Here is a 17809-nt window from a genome sequence, read left to right on the forward strand (position 1 = left end):
GTCTTAACCCTATTTCATACGGGAAGATTATGAGTACATTATAGAAAAATATATTTTTCGAATTATTTTTAAAATATAAATTGTCAAAGCAGATATGAAATGTCTCTCAAGGCGTTCAAGAACCTATGCATGTCTATATAAAACCACATCAAATGCAAAAGTATAAAGTGACGAGCAAATGAATCCCATATGCAAGACAATAAATATTGTTGCTATTAGAGATGATTTAATTTATGTTTAGTCTTAAGGCTACAACAAAAACACATTTTATTTGACTAAATAAAAAAAACACACAACAACAACAACTGCTTTCTTTCCTTCACTCTACTGTAAAAACAGAAATATTTTCATACAGTTTAAGAAACTGGCAAAAATCCACGCAAAGTTTCATTAAGGTGTGGTCTGCAGACGTTTTTAATCTCCCTGCATATGTGCCATTTAAGTTATTTTTATTTCAACTCAGTTCTCTATAGTGAGAGCTTTCGAACTGTTGGGCAAGTATTGGATTCACTGTACCAGAAAACTCTGGAGAAAATTTACATCTTCCTTTTAAGACATTAGGCTTTAGCGACTAAAAACATCAAGCTGATGTGATATTTATACTATCTAAATGTATTTGGGCTAACGTTCACACTATATTCTCTTTGTGATGAATAAAATATTTGTTCAATATTTCCCCCCCCATCTTCTGCACCATGGTAACAACTTCTTTAATGTTTACTTTTGAGTAATCACGTAACTAAAACATTATGACCATTTCCCTTTTTTTCAGCCGTTTATAGATATTGCTCACTGCATTCATCATTTCTTTACTTCACACTATTGAGGAACTGACTAAAATATGGACATTTCAACCAAGTCAACCAAGTAAATAAATAAACAACTTTACTTTTTCCAATTTAATCTGAATATATAAACCAACATGATACTGCAGTGATTTTCTTTTGGTTTTGTTTTCCCAAAAAAGCAATGTTGGAATTTCATCATGAACATATTTACATTTGACTCTTTCCTTTTCGTCATTTAAATGTTGAAAATGTTGGCATTGTCAGATGGCGTTAGAGATTCCCCGCTTCACAACGAGCCTGGCTCTGCGACTCCACAGATGTATTTAAGGTCCCCTGTGCAGCACTTTTGTGTCGTTGTCAACGGCCAAACAGGGAGTCAAATCAAACTTTATGGGACACGTTATTTCCTCTGGTTATTTTTAAGCCGGATGACGACATTTGCTCCGGCTGCCTAACACTGGATTCTGTGTGAACCACAGAGCCTAAAGAATACACGCCCTCACGCATGAGCCTACAGTAAACATAGCCGTGAGTGCACACGCACACACACACACACACACACACACACACACACACACACACACACACACACACACACACACACACACACACACACACACACACATCATCCCCCTCCCTGGATCGCCTTTCCTCCTTTCCCTTTTTTTTTTTCTCCCAGGCCTCATGTGAAGCCAACACGATCTTTTGTTGGTTCTGCAGCTATGTTTATCATCCGAATGCTACTTCAGTCTGTCATCTGCCAGATGCTGGGTCTGGTGCTACCCCCCCACCCCCAGCCCTGTTGCCCTGCTGGATCTTTCTGAAGTTACTGCGTAATGATGCCGTCTGGCTTCAAATTACTCAGAACGCTTCCCCTGATCCCATGGCAGCGCTGATGAAGAACTTCAACCAGACAGGAGCTGGCGCTGATCTGCCTTTATGTTACCACTCAGCAAAAAAAGTGGCCCTCCAGAGCGCAGTCTCTCCCCCCGCCATTTTGTGGGAATTTATAGAGCAGGAGACTGGCAGCTGCCATGAAGAAGGCACATCGTAGTTGGTTGCATCACCGAAAACTGTCCATGTAGAAAATATAAATTTGGACACTTTCACAGCAGAACTTCATCAGGTGTTTACAGGAAGCTGAATGCCTGCTGACCAAGTTAGCTGCAACATTCAAAAGTTTTGAAATCTTCTTTGAGACACATAGCAGCTCCTCTTGCCTTGTTAGCATTACAAACTTTAACATTTTTACTATGGTTTTATGTGACAGACTAATACACTTTTTTTTAATATTAATTGGAAAAAGTTTGCACATTTATGTATTAACTTCCCTATATTCTTATACCCTTTATTAAAGCTCATTCCTAAGAAACACGTTTTGCTGCAATTGCATCTGCATCTATCACGTTTGCACAGCTACGGACCGACAATTTAGACAATTCCTCTTTGCAAACACAATTCAAAGTATGTCGAAGTCACGCAGGGGGCAGGGCAAACGCGGAAGACCGTACTCTGGTCAGATGAGATCCCAACTGAATGTTTTTGTCAGAAGTGCGTTTTTTGGAGTACTATCTATACCCATCTGTACCCAAGTACAGACAGGTATAGGAAGGTTGGATGAACAGAGTAATGGCTTATTAAAAAATAAAAACTTACAAAACAGCATGAGAAGATAACAGCACAGACTGAGGGTGAGGCAAAATTACTGTCCATCAGGAAGTACAATGGAAGGATTCAGTGGGGAACAATGAGAACAGAAGAGCATCAGAGGGACGAGTGGAGAATGGTGTTCAATGAAGGTAAGTTACTCAGGAGAAAATGTGAATCTGCGGGGGCAGAAGGAGCACAGGGAGACTGAGGACTGGAGACTCATTAACATGAATGGTGCCAAGCGCAGATGCAGAACTATCTAACCAGTAGGAATAATCTGAGAGAGATGTAAGAGAAATGAATCCAAATGTACCAAGAGCAGAACTCAAGAATAAACTGAGAAACTAAACACAGAGAAAACAATCAATAATGCAACACCTTTTGAACAAAAATGAGCACAGGGAAATTAACTGAACAAGGCAAGGCCTTAAGATCATAACAACAGGGAAACGCTGAAAACATGAACCCAAAAGAAGAACAAATCCCAAACACCCAGAGATTGTGACAGTTTGGCCTGCATGCAGAAGGCTTTCAGTGTCACAATCCGGAGATTTTTTAAAGTTCTTGATTTTGGTTTCTGCCTGCTTATGTTTTTCTAGTTGCTGCCACAGTTCATTGATTGTTGATTACATTCTCGATTCTTCCTTGTTCATTTGGTATTAGAGTTTTGGCATTGGTTGTCATTTCATGTTTGCTGGAATCTACTTTGCACCACGATTTATTTCTCTGCCTGTTTACCATGGTTCAAGTCTTCTGCTGTAAACTTATCGTTTCATTCATTGAAATCATTTAGTCACCCATGCTGCTGCCCCCATTCCTGCCTGCGCTTTGGTCCCTCTTATATGACCATCTTTGGGAGAAAACCAACACTGAACATCACCCTGAACACACAATCTCCACTATAAAGTTTACCGGCAGCATTATGTTTCTCTTTAACAGAAACTGGAAACTAATCAGCGTTGATGGGAGATGTAAGGCGCCAAATACAGAGAAGTTCTGGATTCAAACCTGTCAAAGGCTGCAAAAGCCTTGTGACTGAGGCAAAAGTTGACATCCCAACAGGACAATGGCTTTAAAGAAGACACCCAGAGATACAATGATAGAATGTAGATTAAAGCTTATTCCTGTTTAAGAATGGCTTAGTCAAAGTTCAGACCTGAATGCAAGTGCGAAATTGTGGCAAAACGTGAACATCGAGAGATGTGCAAATATTTCAGTCACTGTGTTTCTAAAGCTGGTAGAGGCATATCCAAATCACAGGGGCAATAATGAATGTAGTTGGTTACGATGTGACAAAATGTGAAACGGTTTGAATACTTTTGTAAGGTCCTAAACAACAACATACTGTACCTGCGGGCTAAAACACAATTCTGTAATCTTGAAGGCAAAGCAACCAGTATCATAGAGCTGAACGCATAATCACAAGAAAAACAGCAATTAGACCTGAGTGCTATATATCATGATTAGCCACTCTGGCCTTGTGCTTTTGAGTCATCTCCCCTCGGAGCTCGGGGGGGACTCCCCAGACTGACAACGGATTTCTCTTTATTTAAAACAATGAGTCATGCGCTGCTACCACCACTGTAAAAATAGCAGACTCAAGTCTCCAAGGGATACTGTGAACCAGACAGTCTCAGAATGCAGAAGGCAGCCTCTGCCATAAGAAAGTTAACACATGGTTTGTGTCGAATGCACACAGTTCTACCATGTTTTCATTTGGTTTATTCAATCCAGCTCACGGGACATAATCCGGTGTGATAACAGACTATTATGCTTTACCCAACACCCAGACTTCACTGACGGTTGCACACTAACTTTCTGTCGCCACTGTATTCTGTCTATATTAGGTAAGAAAAAGCCAGCGAGGGAGAATATGATTAAAGCCTTTTTTCATCTGGCTTGCTCCAAGCTGACCAAGTTCAGACGTTGGAGGGGGAAACCTCAAGTTTTTACCATCTCCGTTTAGGCCAATCAGGACACAGTTTCCATGATGTGATTCACGCTGCTTCTCCAGAGGCATCCCCCCCCCCCTCCCCAACGTCACAGCCGTAAGACTGCAATGTATTTTCTTTAGATTTTAAAATGATAGGCCAGCGCTAAAAAGGAAAATGACGCACGGTTTTCATACCGTGGCGAAGAAGAGAAGTCTGGCACGAGTTGGTATTCAGAACTGTGATATAAAAGGCTTATCCGACCACCTATTGCAGCAGCTACAGCTGCAAGTTTATTTAGCTATGGCTCTACCAGTTTTAAGTTTCACATATAGAGGTTAAACTTTTTGGCCATTCTTGTTTTCAAAAATCTAGGTTAGTCAGATCTTCTGTGACAATCACTTTTCAGGTTTTTTCAAAGATCAATGAGAATTATGCCTTGGCCAATCTTACACAAATGTGCTTTGATCTAAACCATTCCTGGCGGCATATTTAGTGTTATTGTGTTGCTGGAAGGTCAGCCTCTGCCCCGGTCTCTAGCCTTTTCAAGCCTCTTGCAGGTTTTCTTCCATGGTTGCACTGTATTTAACTCTATAAAATCTTCCCATTAGCTTTAAAAAGCTTCCATCTTCCTCCTGACTTCCCACAGCATCATGCTGCTACTAACCATTCCAACTTGGGATAGTGTTTTTTTTTTTATTACTTAAAAAATATATTGCAGGCCAAAAAGATCAATTTCAGTTTTATCTAAACAAACGTCTTTTTAAACATGTTTACTCCTACATGGAATGTGACAAACCGCTAGGAGAAATGATTCTAAAGCTAAGGCTTTCTGTTTGTTACTCCTCCATAAAGGTGAACTTTTGTGGATTGTAACTACAGTGTGTGTGTGTTTTTTTTTGGCAGCCACACATCCCTTTCTTTCTGCTTTCTGTTGGTCTGTCGCATAAAATACCAGTAAAATACATGGTAATTTGTGCTTGTAAAATATGAAGAAAAAAAGGCTCAGCGCATGACACCGTAAGGTAAAGAAGGCAAGCACAGCTAATGAATCAAACATCACAATATGTCTCATATTAAAGTGACTATTGACACGTAATGATAATGAATCTTTTGAAATGATGATGCCCGCAGTAAACAAGCAGGAAAGATGTTAATGGTTAATCCTCGGGGGCAAATCGAATGATTAATTTCACCAAAGCTCTTCTGTTACTCCCTTTTTCTTTTGCTTTTTGTCCCGTGGATAAAAGAAACAATGGCACGCAGAAAGACAAAAAAAAAAAAGAACGCATTCATCCTCAGTCAAACGATAAAACAGACAGTCCTCTCTAAAGAGGAAAAGAGAAAATCAGAAAAGAAAAAGCCCATGGAGGCTGCTCGTATCGAGGCATCTGGTCATGCATAATTCCTGCTTATTGAAAGCTTGGCAGTCCTGCGATGATGAGAATTTTCTCTGGAGTTTTCATTTTGGGCACTAAACTCCCCAAAAGCTCTTATCAAAAATAAACATACAATTCTGTTGCTGCAGCAGAGGCTTCTAAAACAGGCACCAGTGTTTTCTCGTTTTTTTTTTTTTTTGTTGCAGGGTCACAGCAGCACACGTGGATTATAAGTTTTTCTTCCCCGGTCAGGGCGCCTCAGCCCCACCAGGTACGCTAACCTGATGCTCCAGTACCTATACCTTAGGTAAGGAGAAACATATTTTACAGGGTCTGTAAAACTGTATTGCAATCTTTAGCTCCACTTTGAAAGCAGAAAATGTGTTAAAATTTCAGGTTTCTTTGCAATTGTTTCCCCAAAAGTGGGCAAGTTAAAATGCAATGGTATGCAGGTTTAATTTTCTTGACTTTTCTTGTTAATTTATATGACTTTACAGACTTGTATGTCCAATACATTTGGGTTTTAAAAGCCTAGGATTCATTTTGTTTAGAAATCTTTTAGCAAAACGTCTTTATTGCTTAGCATATTTATAACTGTTCTCTACAATTCTCTACTCTCTCCTCCTCCTCCTCCCCTTGTGTTTTCCCAAGAACTAAATGTTGGACATTTTTCTCTTTCAGACATGCAGCTTTAACCTCGTGTTGCTGCTTCTGTAGGTAACACTGCACCCTTAGAATTGCTTAAAAATAACACGGCTACAAGGTAATCACAACAATCTGAAATCCCAAATTGCCACTTACAGGCCTTGAATCTGGGTGTAGCCCATCTGTGACTAAACCGCCGCTCAAGCCCCCTTCCACCAGTTTATCTTGCCAATATGAGAGGGGTTACGACAACAAATGGGGACCTCCACGAGATGGCCTTTGACCTTCCACCTAGGATCAGAATTTAGGCCCGTGTTTACGTACAAAAACTCCATTGTGCACAGGACTGCGCTAAATGAGGTCTGTGTGTGGGCTGTGTTCCCACTCTAAACAGATCATAGCCCTAAAATATAATCTGAGCAGCTTGCCTTTGACAGCCAGCCACCTCAAAGGGAGCAGTGTGGGGAAAGATCATCTGCCAAGGGAGGATAGAGTCCTCAAAGCGAGGGATGTGTCTTTTTTTTTTTTCTGTTAGGGCTCCTGCATCACAATGAGAATAAACTGAGCTGTTCTGCTTTTGAACTCGCTGAGGACTCACGGTGCATTCAATGGGAATAGGAAAGCAGAATTCATGTCTTTGTTTGGAAGAAAGGTTCATCTGGCACATCTGTGAAGTCTGTGAAGGACAAGCAGATGGCCTCAGCCTCTGTTCCCCTTCCACTGAAGAGCGGTTCGGTCCGGTGCTACATGAGTCATACATTATGTTTGCAGATACGGCCATCTTTCACCACAGTTATTATCGCCCGGCGCTTCCCTTGTGAAATATAAAACACGAGACACTGCAAAAGACATCAGTAGGAGAGGGACAGAGATGGTCACAGTCATCCACAAGTCATTTTTTTTTCCAAGTCCATGAAAGTCTCAGATCTATAACGACTAAAATGAACATTGACATGTCAAATACTTGACACTTGGTTGGTCTATGTCGCTGCATTTCAGTAGGGTTTTATGAACCAAAGTCAGGTAGTGCTTTATAGACAGTTAACGATTTTGTTCATTTTCCAAACATTTAATCTATTCAAATGAGAAAGCAGTTAAGTCTTGAGTTGCCCTGTTATATTGACAAAGTTGGCTAGTAAAGACTTCATGTCAGGCTGAGAAAGGACACTCAGAAAAGCAGACGCCTCCGCTGCTTTATTGTGGCAGTATTTTAAGTAGTGGTCATATAGAAGGAAGCATAACCACGTGAAAGGGAAGATAAGGATGATTTTTAAGCACTGTGACAGTACCGTTGGCTAATCGTTAGCCGCTAACATTGCTAAAGTAGACATCTGCTTCCTGTCGGTGCTAAACTAAAGACCTATTTTACAATTTGTTAATGAGTCTGGACTGCATATGTTGGACTCTAGTTTAAAGTCTAAAATACTTAGTGATTATTAGTGATTGTAGACTATTCTATAAGGATTAGATTGTGTGTAAAATGGATTAAATGGATTAAAACCTCCTAATGTCAAATTTCAGAATGAATGTAACAAAAAGTATTCGTATTGAGAGGAACCAGAAGGGCTTTTGTAATGACTTTGTAATGATTTTAAAGATGCAGCTGAAAAGAAAAGATTCCAATAAAGCCAGTAATAATCTGCAGTTGTGCAATGTATCAGGCTGATTAATCAAACACAGCCTTCCACTGCAGAATATTCACAGAGCTGTTGCATTGTCTTCTTGAACAGCTTACCTTCAACCCAGATCATGTTAAACAAGGATTGTTTACAAGACTCAAGTTCCAGAGCTCAAAATCTGTCAGGTCTTGATTCTTGAGGCTGTGATATAAACCCTGACCTTTTAAACTTTGGAGAGGAAGTCTAAGTCAAATTTTTAGTCTTTGCAGAGGGAGACTACGTTAAATTTCCAAGACAATTTTCTACTTTTTGATGCACAAGTACAAATCAAGGCTTGAGTCTTTAGAGCACAAGTCATGTGTGGACTCCTAAGAATACAAGTTCAAGTCAAGTTCTGAGTGTTTGTTTGTGTGACTTAATTACAACTCAAGTCCAGCAGTCAAAAGTCCGTTCCTATCTCTGATAAGTGCCTATTAGACAATATTTGGGACTGTCAGCAAGGAAAACAAATTAGTATCATGAATCTAGTTTATTTTAAAAAAAATTTTTTATTGTACACTTATTGTTCAAATTAAGGATTGGAGTAAATGCAGGACAGAAAAAAAAATAAATCAACAAGCCCAGTATGAGCAGAAATATTCAAGATTTCCAATCAGCACACTGAAAACTGCATGTTGGAATCCCATATGACTTGTGGCCTTGAGGTTTCTTTTAGGGAATTTGTTAGTGTCGGGCAGCTACTCAATTGATAATCTGGCCTTGCTCCAAGGTTACTGAAAAATGGAGGAAAAATTTTTTTCCAACTGATCCAGACTTCAATTTACATGATTGAAATGATTTAATCATGATTTAATTGTTTTGAATTTCAGTTCTTTCATTATTAAGTGGATTAAAACAAAACTGGCAAAATGCATTGGCTCGTGCATGCCCAGTATAATAGTTTCAAGGTTAACTCAGTTTCACAAGTAACAGGACGAAGCAGCTGTGGCTTTAATTAAGTGAAATGAATGACAAAAAATATATGCTGTGCCCTTTCATTTCAAGCAGTCTTTTGCATTTTTTCCCCCTTGCAGCTGAAATGCTTATCTGACAAAACCAGCACTCTTGAATGACTGGCAGAGTTAGCATGTCTTGCTGAAGGACACCTTGACAGAAGTGAGAACATTGCCGTTACAGGAATCAAGCCTTTAGTAAATCTACTATGGCCCCAACGCTGCAATTAGTGGGCTGCGTACTCTGTGGCTGGAGGTGGGAAAATCCATCCCGTAGAGAAGAGATGAAGCTAAAGAGAAGGAAGGCACCAAGGCAAGGCTGGCTGCTCATAGAGACAACTTTAGCTTCTCCGCTTCAAGGATGTTTGCCTCGGGCCAGAATGCCCAAATATCGTTAATAAACCATGACTCCCTGAAACTTTTCTCCCAAAGTGGAAGCCAGACATGTCAGGCTAGCAGTGAGGAAGTTATATTATGAGAGATATGATCAATATTGATTGTTTGCCATGCTAACTGATGTTAGAGGGGTCTTGCTTTCATGCAGCAAAGAGAACAAGCTTGTCAGTGAGCAGAATATCTTAGGTACAAGACTTGCTCTTACAGAAAAAGCTGCGTTCCAACGCAAATAAAGCTCAAGTGTTCATAAAATGGCAGACGTTTAGGCAAACAAAAAAATCTCAGCTCATTTGCAATAATTACTTTTGAATATTTTAAATATTCATTCTTACAAGTTTTACAGGGCTGAAGAGAACGGCAGAATAATTTTGGAGGGAACATTATTCTTTACAGTCTAGCTCCACCTCTAGAGATGTGCATTCAGAGTTTTATAGTCTGGATTTAGAGGTGTGACAATTTGCATAAACAAAGAAAAAGGATTAAAGATTTTAACCTGTTTTTAGCATAGCACAGTTAACATTACTGTTTTTTTCCATCAATGTCCAGGTAAATTTCACAGAGAAAGCAGAACTTTAGCTTGACTCAGACATTTTCAGAGCAACAGAGCGACTTTGCAGTAATACCTTCTGTCTCCCCTACGGAATCCTTCTCACAGCGGGTACGAGTGCACAAGGATTACTTGTGTGAAAAATAGCTATCTGCCAATTTTTTTTTAGTTTAGGCAGGATGTTAATTCTGTCCAGTTTTACGGACTAAGAATACCAAACTTCAAAATAGCAATGGAACAAAATGACCAGCGCATATCCAAGCCTAGCTCTTGTAGCACCCTGAATGAACAGCTGACATGCCTTTGTTAGAAATATAATAGCTTTTTATAGCATTTGTGTTTATGTAGGCTTCATTTTTAAATACCTTAATGGTAGTGAAACCATCTAACTTTGAGTCTTGTATGACATAATTCACTTCTACACCAAAGGGTGTTGTTGGTAGCGTGACCTGTTAGATCTAACAGGTTTGTGCTTTTTGTTTCTATCTGGAATGAAAATCTTCTTCGGTTTACTTGGTGTTTTTTCCCCCCCTACGGACATCACATTGGGCTAAGTTAAGGGGGATGGGGGGGGATCAGGAGTTGTGTTTGTAAAAACCAGAAAAAACCCTAGAATAACACTGATCTTATAATTTTCCTGATGCCCAACACTTGTGCCATTACTCAATTTGCAGCTTTCAAAGAATATGTGGAGACCTGACAGTCCGCAAAGCAAAGACAAGCTCCATTTTTTGTTTATTTTCTTAATGTTCCCGTAGAGACATAATACCCAGGGGGAATCACATGCAGTTTTGAGATATAAATTTGTCCGTACAGCTTTGCAACTCAGAATGAGCAAAGAAAGTCATTGGTGAAACTCAGATAGGCATTAAAGTCATGATAGATATTTGGTCTTATTACAATTTATTTGAGAAAACATAAATTGCCAAGTCCATATGAGTTCACTCATACTTATATTCATATTATGCTCCTCTGTCGTTATATGTTTGTTTTTCAGAAAATCCCAAATGCACTAAATGAATTTTCAAAACACAAATTTCGATTGTAGTGGAGGGGTTGTTAATGGGGCGAGAAAAAAACTCATTATCTTTTCACTGTTTAAGAATGGAGTGGCACATACATGGTCTTTGAAGGAATACAGCTTTGAAATGTACTTTTCACAATATCCAACTTCCTGTTTTTATCAACACACTGACAACATGGTAGACTATCACCATACCAACCAAATATCTAGGGCCTCAAGGACGTTATGGATCGGAAATATCTGGCTGGCCAATTCCCCCCCACTCAAGAGAACCTAAATGGTTGCTGAGGAGATACAGAGCTTTTTGCTTGGTTTTAAGGAAAAAACTTGAAACAGGAACATGTCATGTCCAATTTTAGATAGAGCTATGATAAAGTGAGCATCCCTTGATGTGGAAAAGTGCTCTCACATGGCTGCTCAATACAACGCGACCCAGCCCGTCTGCTTCTCAACCATAAAAATGTCACTTTTACATTTCACAGTGGAATCATATCAGCATCTAAAAAGTATGCAGAAAGTTAGCATGCATTAATGCAAGAAAATAAACCTTTAGTGGTATAATGGAATCAACCAGACGTTTTTCAGGAAGACAACACCATAAAAAGTAATGTAGGTGGACATTAGACATCTACATTATTCAACTTTTTAATCAAGCATGTCACTTTATAAATACAGTATAACTGTTAATAATGGTTAAATTCTAACAACATCGACTTTTTTATTTGGTAACAAATCCTGTCTGAACTTTTTAATTAGAATTCTTCTAAATTGTTAACTACTTCTCTCGTTATGTGAGGGGTCCAGCAGAGTACAGTAAGGCTGATATGTTTAGACGTTCTGTTTATAGTGACTATATCAACTTTTTTTTTTACAGTTTTATTAAGACTCATGATTGAGAAAGTTTGTGTTTAAACAAGAACTTACATTTATATCCAACTTTAACTCTTTTAGTGACAGTGCTGATGCTACAGTCAAAGCCGTGAGAGAGGCACTCTTTACCAATGAAGACCGACAGTACCTGTGGTTGTCAAGGAAAATTGTTTACACCCCACCTTGTTAGACTAACTTTCATTGAATTTGTATCCAGCTTTAACCATTTTAGTGACAGGCTTGATGGTAAACTCTAACATACAACAGTATGTTCACATTTTTGTGAACAGTAAATTGTATCTTTTTGTGGGACAACACCGAAGATACAACACTTTTGATGCAATGTAAAACAGTCAATGCACAGCTTGTATACCAATGTACATTTGCTGTTCTCTCCAAGTAACTCAACACACAGCCAGTAATATCTAAATCGCTGGCTACACAAGTAAGTACAGTCCTAAGTGAAAATGTCAAAACTGTGCCCAAATAACCATATTCCCCTCCTGATGTCATGTGACTCATGTGTCTCGGGTGTGAATAGGGAGCAGGAGTGTTAAAGCCACTGTTATTGCTTTCACAGTCTCTCATGGTCTCATAGCGATCATTAGTCAAGATTAACATGGCCAATCATAGCAAAGAACTCTCTGAGGATCTGAAAAAAAAAAAAAAAGATCGACCATCTTTATTTAGAGATTGCTGCTCTAAATAAAGATGGCCAAGCTACAAGAATATTGCCAACACCCTAAAACTGAGCTGCAGATTAGTGGCCAAGACCACAGGAACAGGGTCCACTTAGAACAGGCCTCTCCAAAAAGTTGAATGCATGTGTTCAGCGTCATATCCAGAGGTTCTCTTTTGAATGTAGCCGCATGAGTGCAGAATGAGTGGAGATGTTGAAGGGGTAGGGGGGTCAGCCTGGCAGTGCTCAGACCGTACGCCACACACTGGATCAAATTGGTCAGCATGGCTGTCGTCCCAGAAGGAAACTCTTCTAAAGATGTACAAGAAATACTTATTCTTAAGTAAATTCTTATTGTCTTGTGTGTGTGGTGGCAGCCGGGTGAGGAGTATAAAGACAAGTGTGTCTTTCCTACAGTCAGGCGTGGTGATGAAGATGGGGCCATAGGGCAGGATTCCAACATGATAACGGCCCCAAGCACCACTTCAAGACAACCCTTGCTTTGCTAAAGAAACTGAGGGTGTAGTCGCTGGACTGGCAAAGCTTGTCTCCAGCCCTAAACCCTATTGAGCATCTGTTGGGCATCTTTAAACAGAAGGAACCAAGTAAGTTCATCTAGATCTCATCCGACCACAAGACAAGGTTCTGAAATTCCTTGCCTCACCCAGCAACAATACTTGTTTTCAAGTCCTCAGGTAGTCCTTTGCCGTGAGGTGCCATGTTGAACTTCCTGTGACCAGTATGGGAGACTGTGAGCACAATAACATGGCATTTAACACACCTGCTCCCCATTCGCCCCTGAGACCTTGTAACACTAACGTGTTACATGGCACTGAGGAGGGAAAATGGATAACTAGTCACAATTTGGTCACTTTCATTTAGGGCCCTACTCATTTTTGTTGCCAGTGGTTTGTAGACGTTGCTGAGTTATTTTGAAGGGAAAGCAAACGTATATTGTTTAAATGCTGTACTCTGACAAATTTACATTGTAGCAAAGTGTCATATCTCTAGTGTTTACCCATGAGAAGATAAAATCAAGTTTTTCCAAAAATGTGAGGGTTATGTGCCCTTTGAAGAAATACTGAAGGAAGCAGAGGCTCTTTACTCTGAGGCAGTTGTCACTAAAGTCACATTGTAGATGTGGTTACATTTAAAAAGTTTCTATCCAACTTTATTTTAGTGACAGCATTGATGCTAAAGTCAATTTTCCGGGCAAACAGAGCTTTTCCACCCAGAAGCAGACTTACCAAGTAAAGGCACATTTTTAGAGATGGCTGCCAGAGAACATTTTGCAATGTCATTTTGTTTGAATAGAGTGTTTTTTAAATTAACCTATTTCATCAATGTTTTTATACCTCATTTAACTAACCATTTCTTATAGATTTGTCCTCCAATGTTTCCCAACATTGGGGGACAAATAAAAACCCCTATAATATTGTAATACTTAAATAAAACTATTTCAATTTGGTATGTATATTTTCTAAAGGTAATTTAAAATACAAGCATTAGTTAGCTGTTATATGAACAAATTACTACTTTGAAATATTGATCAAAATTCGCCCGAGTGAAATGCATCCAAATTGTTTCATAGGGTAAGAGTTTTTTTAATGCCTCATCTTATATACAAGATTTCCTACAGAACATTAGAGACATGATGTCTGTTCTACAAATGATTTGGTAATACCTGAATTACTACATGGTTATGGCACCTGGATGCTTTTGAAACGCAGCGTCAGAGTTTCCTGCAGGGAAACCTGGAAGGCTTCGCCAGAGAACAAAACTTATTATGACAAGGGAGGCTCACTGTGCGTCATCTAAATACCTTCTACTCCTGTGCAAGATGTTCCTGGACCAAGCTAGAACAAACAGATCTCTTAGTAATAAATGGAAGACAGGAAAAAGTGACAAAAACCTTAAGAACAAGAACGTGTTAACATCAGAAGTAGTAAAACTCGAGGAAAAAAGGTGTAGCCTTTAACCCTTGTTGATCATTTGCATAAGAGCTTATCAGCAGCTTGTGTTAGCCGTTTTCTGGAGCGATCAGGGGCCACAGAATCTAATCAGGGACTCGGTACATCTGGTCAACATTAGCATTTAGCTCTCCAGGGTCAGTGGGTGAGTTCTGTCACACTAGGAAGGCAGGAATTTTGCCAGCACATATAATTAGATGAGGAGAAACTCTTCCCCTGTGCAGTTTTTCCCTCCCCAGTTCTTCCTGCCATCAGTCTGATTAGAAGAGCATTTGGTCTTACAAAAAAAAATAAAATGCTTGATAGCCTTTTTCCTTTCTTTTTTACTATCTGGTTAAACCCACACATTTTTTATTATTTGAATTTTAGACCACAGACCAACACAGCTGTGTATAATTGTGAAGTGGAAGAAAAACTGTGCATGTTTTTGTTTAGGCATGTACCGTAAGTTAGTACTTTCCACTAACTCAAGGGTTCAATGTATCTGCATGCCTTTTGAGGGATGTTTACAAGTTCTGCACATCTAGGGAAGGAATCTGATTCCCTTTCTTCTTGCCAAAATACTGTACCTTATGCTTAATCAGATCGGAGGAAGAGAATTTCCAATTTCATCCAGTTCATGAATACGCTTTGATCTAAACCATCCCATCACAGCCCTGGTTATATATTTAGGGCTGTTGCCCTGATGGAAGGTCAACCTCGGCTCGTCTGAAGCCTCTAACAGATTTTCTTCCAGAATAAAAGCTTTACTGTAGCTCCTTCTGTCTTCCATCAGCTGTGACTGGCTTTACAGACCCCTGTTGAAGAAATCTCCACAGCATGATGCTGCCACCACCGTGTTTCACTGTGGGGATGGTGTGTCATCGTTAACACGTGTTGCTAATTTTTTATGGCATCTGCTCTGACCAGAGCCCCTTGTTCCATATGTTTTTGTGTCCTGTCCGTGGCCCGTGGCAAGCTACAAACATGAAGTTTTCTTTCCACACCAACCCTCTTCCACATGTCAAATTTGCAATCTCAACTAAAATCCAAACAAAACACATTAAAGTTTGGGACAAAAAGTGGATGGAAAAATTCAAGGACTTTGAATGTTTTTTGCAAAGCGCTGCAGATCTTTCGTAAGTGGCAACTGCTGCAACGTCTGCCCAGCCAGCCCTAACTCTAAGGCTTTGTGATTCCTGCACCACACCACAGACTGCTCTGAAAACTGCGCCTCGCAAATTGCCAGCAGATGCAGTTTGACTACACGCCGGCGAGCCACCGTCGGGTCGATGTGCTGCTAATTCTCTTAGCAGAGGTGTCAGCGCCGTCCCTTTCAGTTAGCGCAGCTTATCTTTAAATGAGCAAACAGGAGGGATAGATGACTCTTTTCATGCCTATGATGAATTGATCACAGTGCTGAGGAAACCGAGTCCAGCTTCCCAGCTGAGCTTTGAGTCCGTGCCACCAAAACAAAGCGATATTCTCGCGTTGTGATCAAAGCTACTCTTTTTTTTTTTTTTTTTTTCCACACTAGCTGCCAATGAACATCTCCAAGAGAGGTTTGGCAGGGACCTAATGGAAGCTGAATGCACGCTGATACTTCGGAGATCTGAATGCAGAGACAGGAGGGGAACGCTGGGTTCAACAGCTGTCCGAGCTCAAGACTTAAGCTGCCAACTTGTCGTTTGTACAGTTTTCCTGCTGATGCGGTTTGTTGGATGAACTAAGCTGGCAGATTTAAATCCTCCAGCCTGTTGGTGTTGCATCATATCACAGTGAGAAAGTATACCTGTGGCCCTTCACTCCATCTCTATGGGACCATTGTATGGGCCTTAGCCATAAAGTAGCCATCTCCTCGCACATCCTGCCTTTCTCACACATTTATTGGCCCTTCCTTCACACTCTTACTTCATCTCTTCTCCCTGGGTGAATACGGAGCACCTCTTCCCGCCACCGTGGACTTCCCTTTGAAAGAGCCATTCATTGCTGCTGACACAAGGCAGCTATAGGCTCGGAAGGCTTCGGCTTCACTACCTCCTGCCTTTTGGCAACGTGCTTTTAGAGCAAACATTCTCAGGAAAAAAAAAAAAAAAGGCTCGCAACTTCACCCTGGTTGCAGGCTGAGAGGCAAAAAAAAACAACAACCCCAGATTTGATGAGAACAGATGTCGTTTCAGACCTTGGACCGGGGCTAGAACATGCCACATCTTTTCTCAAACGTATAAGGTTTCATACAAGAAGAGAGCAGATTTCAAGAGAATGAATGACATATGCGCCGAGAACGTGAAAGCGAGGAAAGAATTTAATGAGGAGGTACTTTAAAAAAAATTGCATTAAAGTTGAAACTCAGTTCAGTAGAAGTTTTGAAGCATCAGCTCTCCAGCCTGTCTTGCTTTTTGATTTATGCAACGGCCAATACCTCACGTCAGGGACGGGGATCTGATGTCCCCTAATACATTTCTGACCTGACAGCGGGGAGCGGGAGCAAACAGGACACTAACAGAGTGATTTGCAGTGGCGCTTACCTCCATGCACGGGCTGTGGAGACAGAGCAGCAGGGTCAGGAAGGCGCCGGCCAGGGCTGGATGCAGGGCTCTCATGGTTGGCTGCTGAACGTTAAGTCCTACACTCTCACATTAAAGACGCTCCATTTAGAAGGGACTGAATGAGTTTCCAGTTTGGGGTGGGTAGTCTGACACAGGATACTTCTCTATGTGAAAGGGGCAGGGCTGGGGTGGGACCATGAGAGGGACGCCCATCTCCTCCTCCCCATCTTCATCAGACACACACACACACACGAGCTTACATTTCTGTGGGGTTGGAAAATCATACGCTGCCTCTCAGACACTCCCAGATGAACAGCCTGTTGATTTACGCCCATGTGTAAAAGAAGAGGTAAATCCTACTAATACACACATATGCACCATGTTGACAGATATTGGTTTACAAGTCTCTCACACCAATCCTGCCTCTGTGTATCGTTCTCAATATTTCATTTGCAAATTTCTAGAACTTCCTCCTTTTGTCCTAGTTTGTAAGCAGAGGAGCTCTTGGATACCAGCGGAGATAAACCATACACTTTTAATTAAAGACAACTCATGTTCTCCAACTCTTCTTGGTGCTTTGTCTTCCAGGCTTCCCTTAATCAGTGTCTCTTTTCTGGAGTCTATGCTCAACAAACCTGCAACCAAAGCTAATTAAGCTCAAACTCGCGCATCGAATAAAGGTGGGTCGCTTTGGATCCACTTTCAGCCTCGCTTCTTCTCCATCAACAGGCAAAGGACAATGGAACGGCGTTGGCCGAGCACACGATCCGCGGCTCCATGCAGACAGGCTT

General features: G+C 40.5%; 1 protein-coding gene across 1 annotated transcript in view; it reads right to left on the minus strand.

Annotated features, from left to right (window-relative positions):
• Window positions 1-17078, minus strand: part of LOC105926217 (chondroitin sulfate proteoglycan 4) — a gene marked incomplete at both ends in the record, with an annotated part of 90599 nt that extends 73521 nt beyond the window's left edge. The window contains 1 exon segment of the mRNA XM_012862445.3: window positions 16998-17078. Within this exon segment, the coding sequence (XP_012717899.2) occupies window positions 16998-17078 (81 nt within the window).
• Window positions 17079-17809: the final 731 nt, after the last annotated feature.

Source organism: Fundulus heteroclitus, unplaced genomic scaffold (genome assembly GCF_011125445.2).
Source record: "Fundulus heteroclitus isolate FHET01 unplaced genomic scaffold, MU-UCD_Fhet_4.1 scaffold_497, whole genome shotgun sequence".
In the NCBI taxonomy this organism is placed as follows: Eukaryota; Metazoa; Chordata; class Actinopteri; order Cyprinodontiformes; family Fundulidae; genus Fundulus; species Fundulus heteroclitus.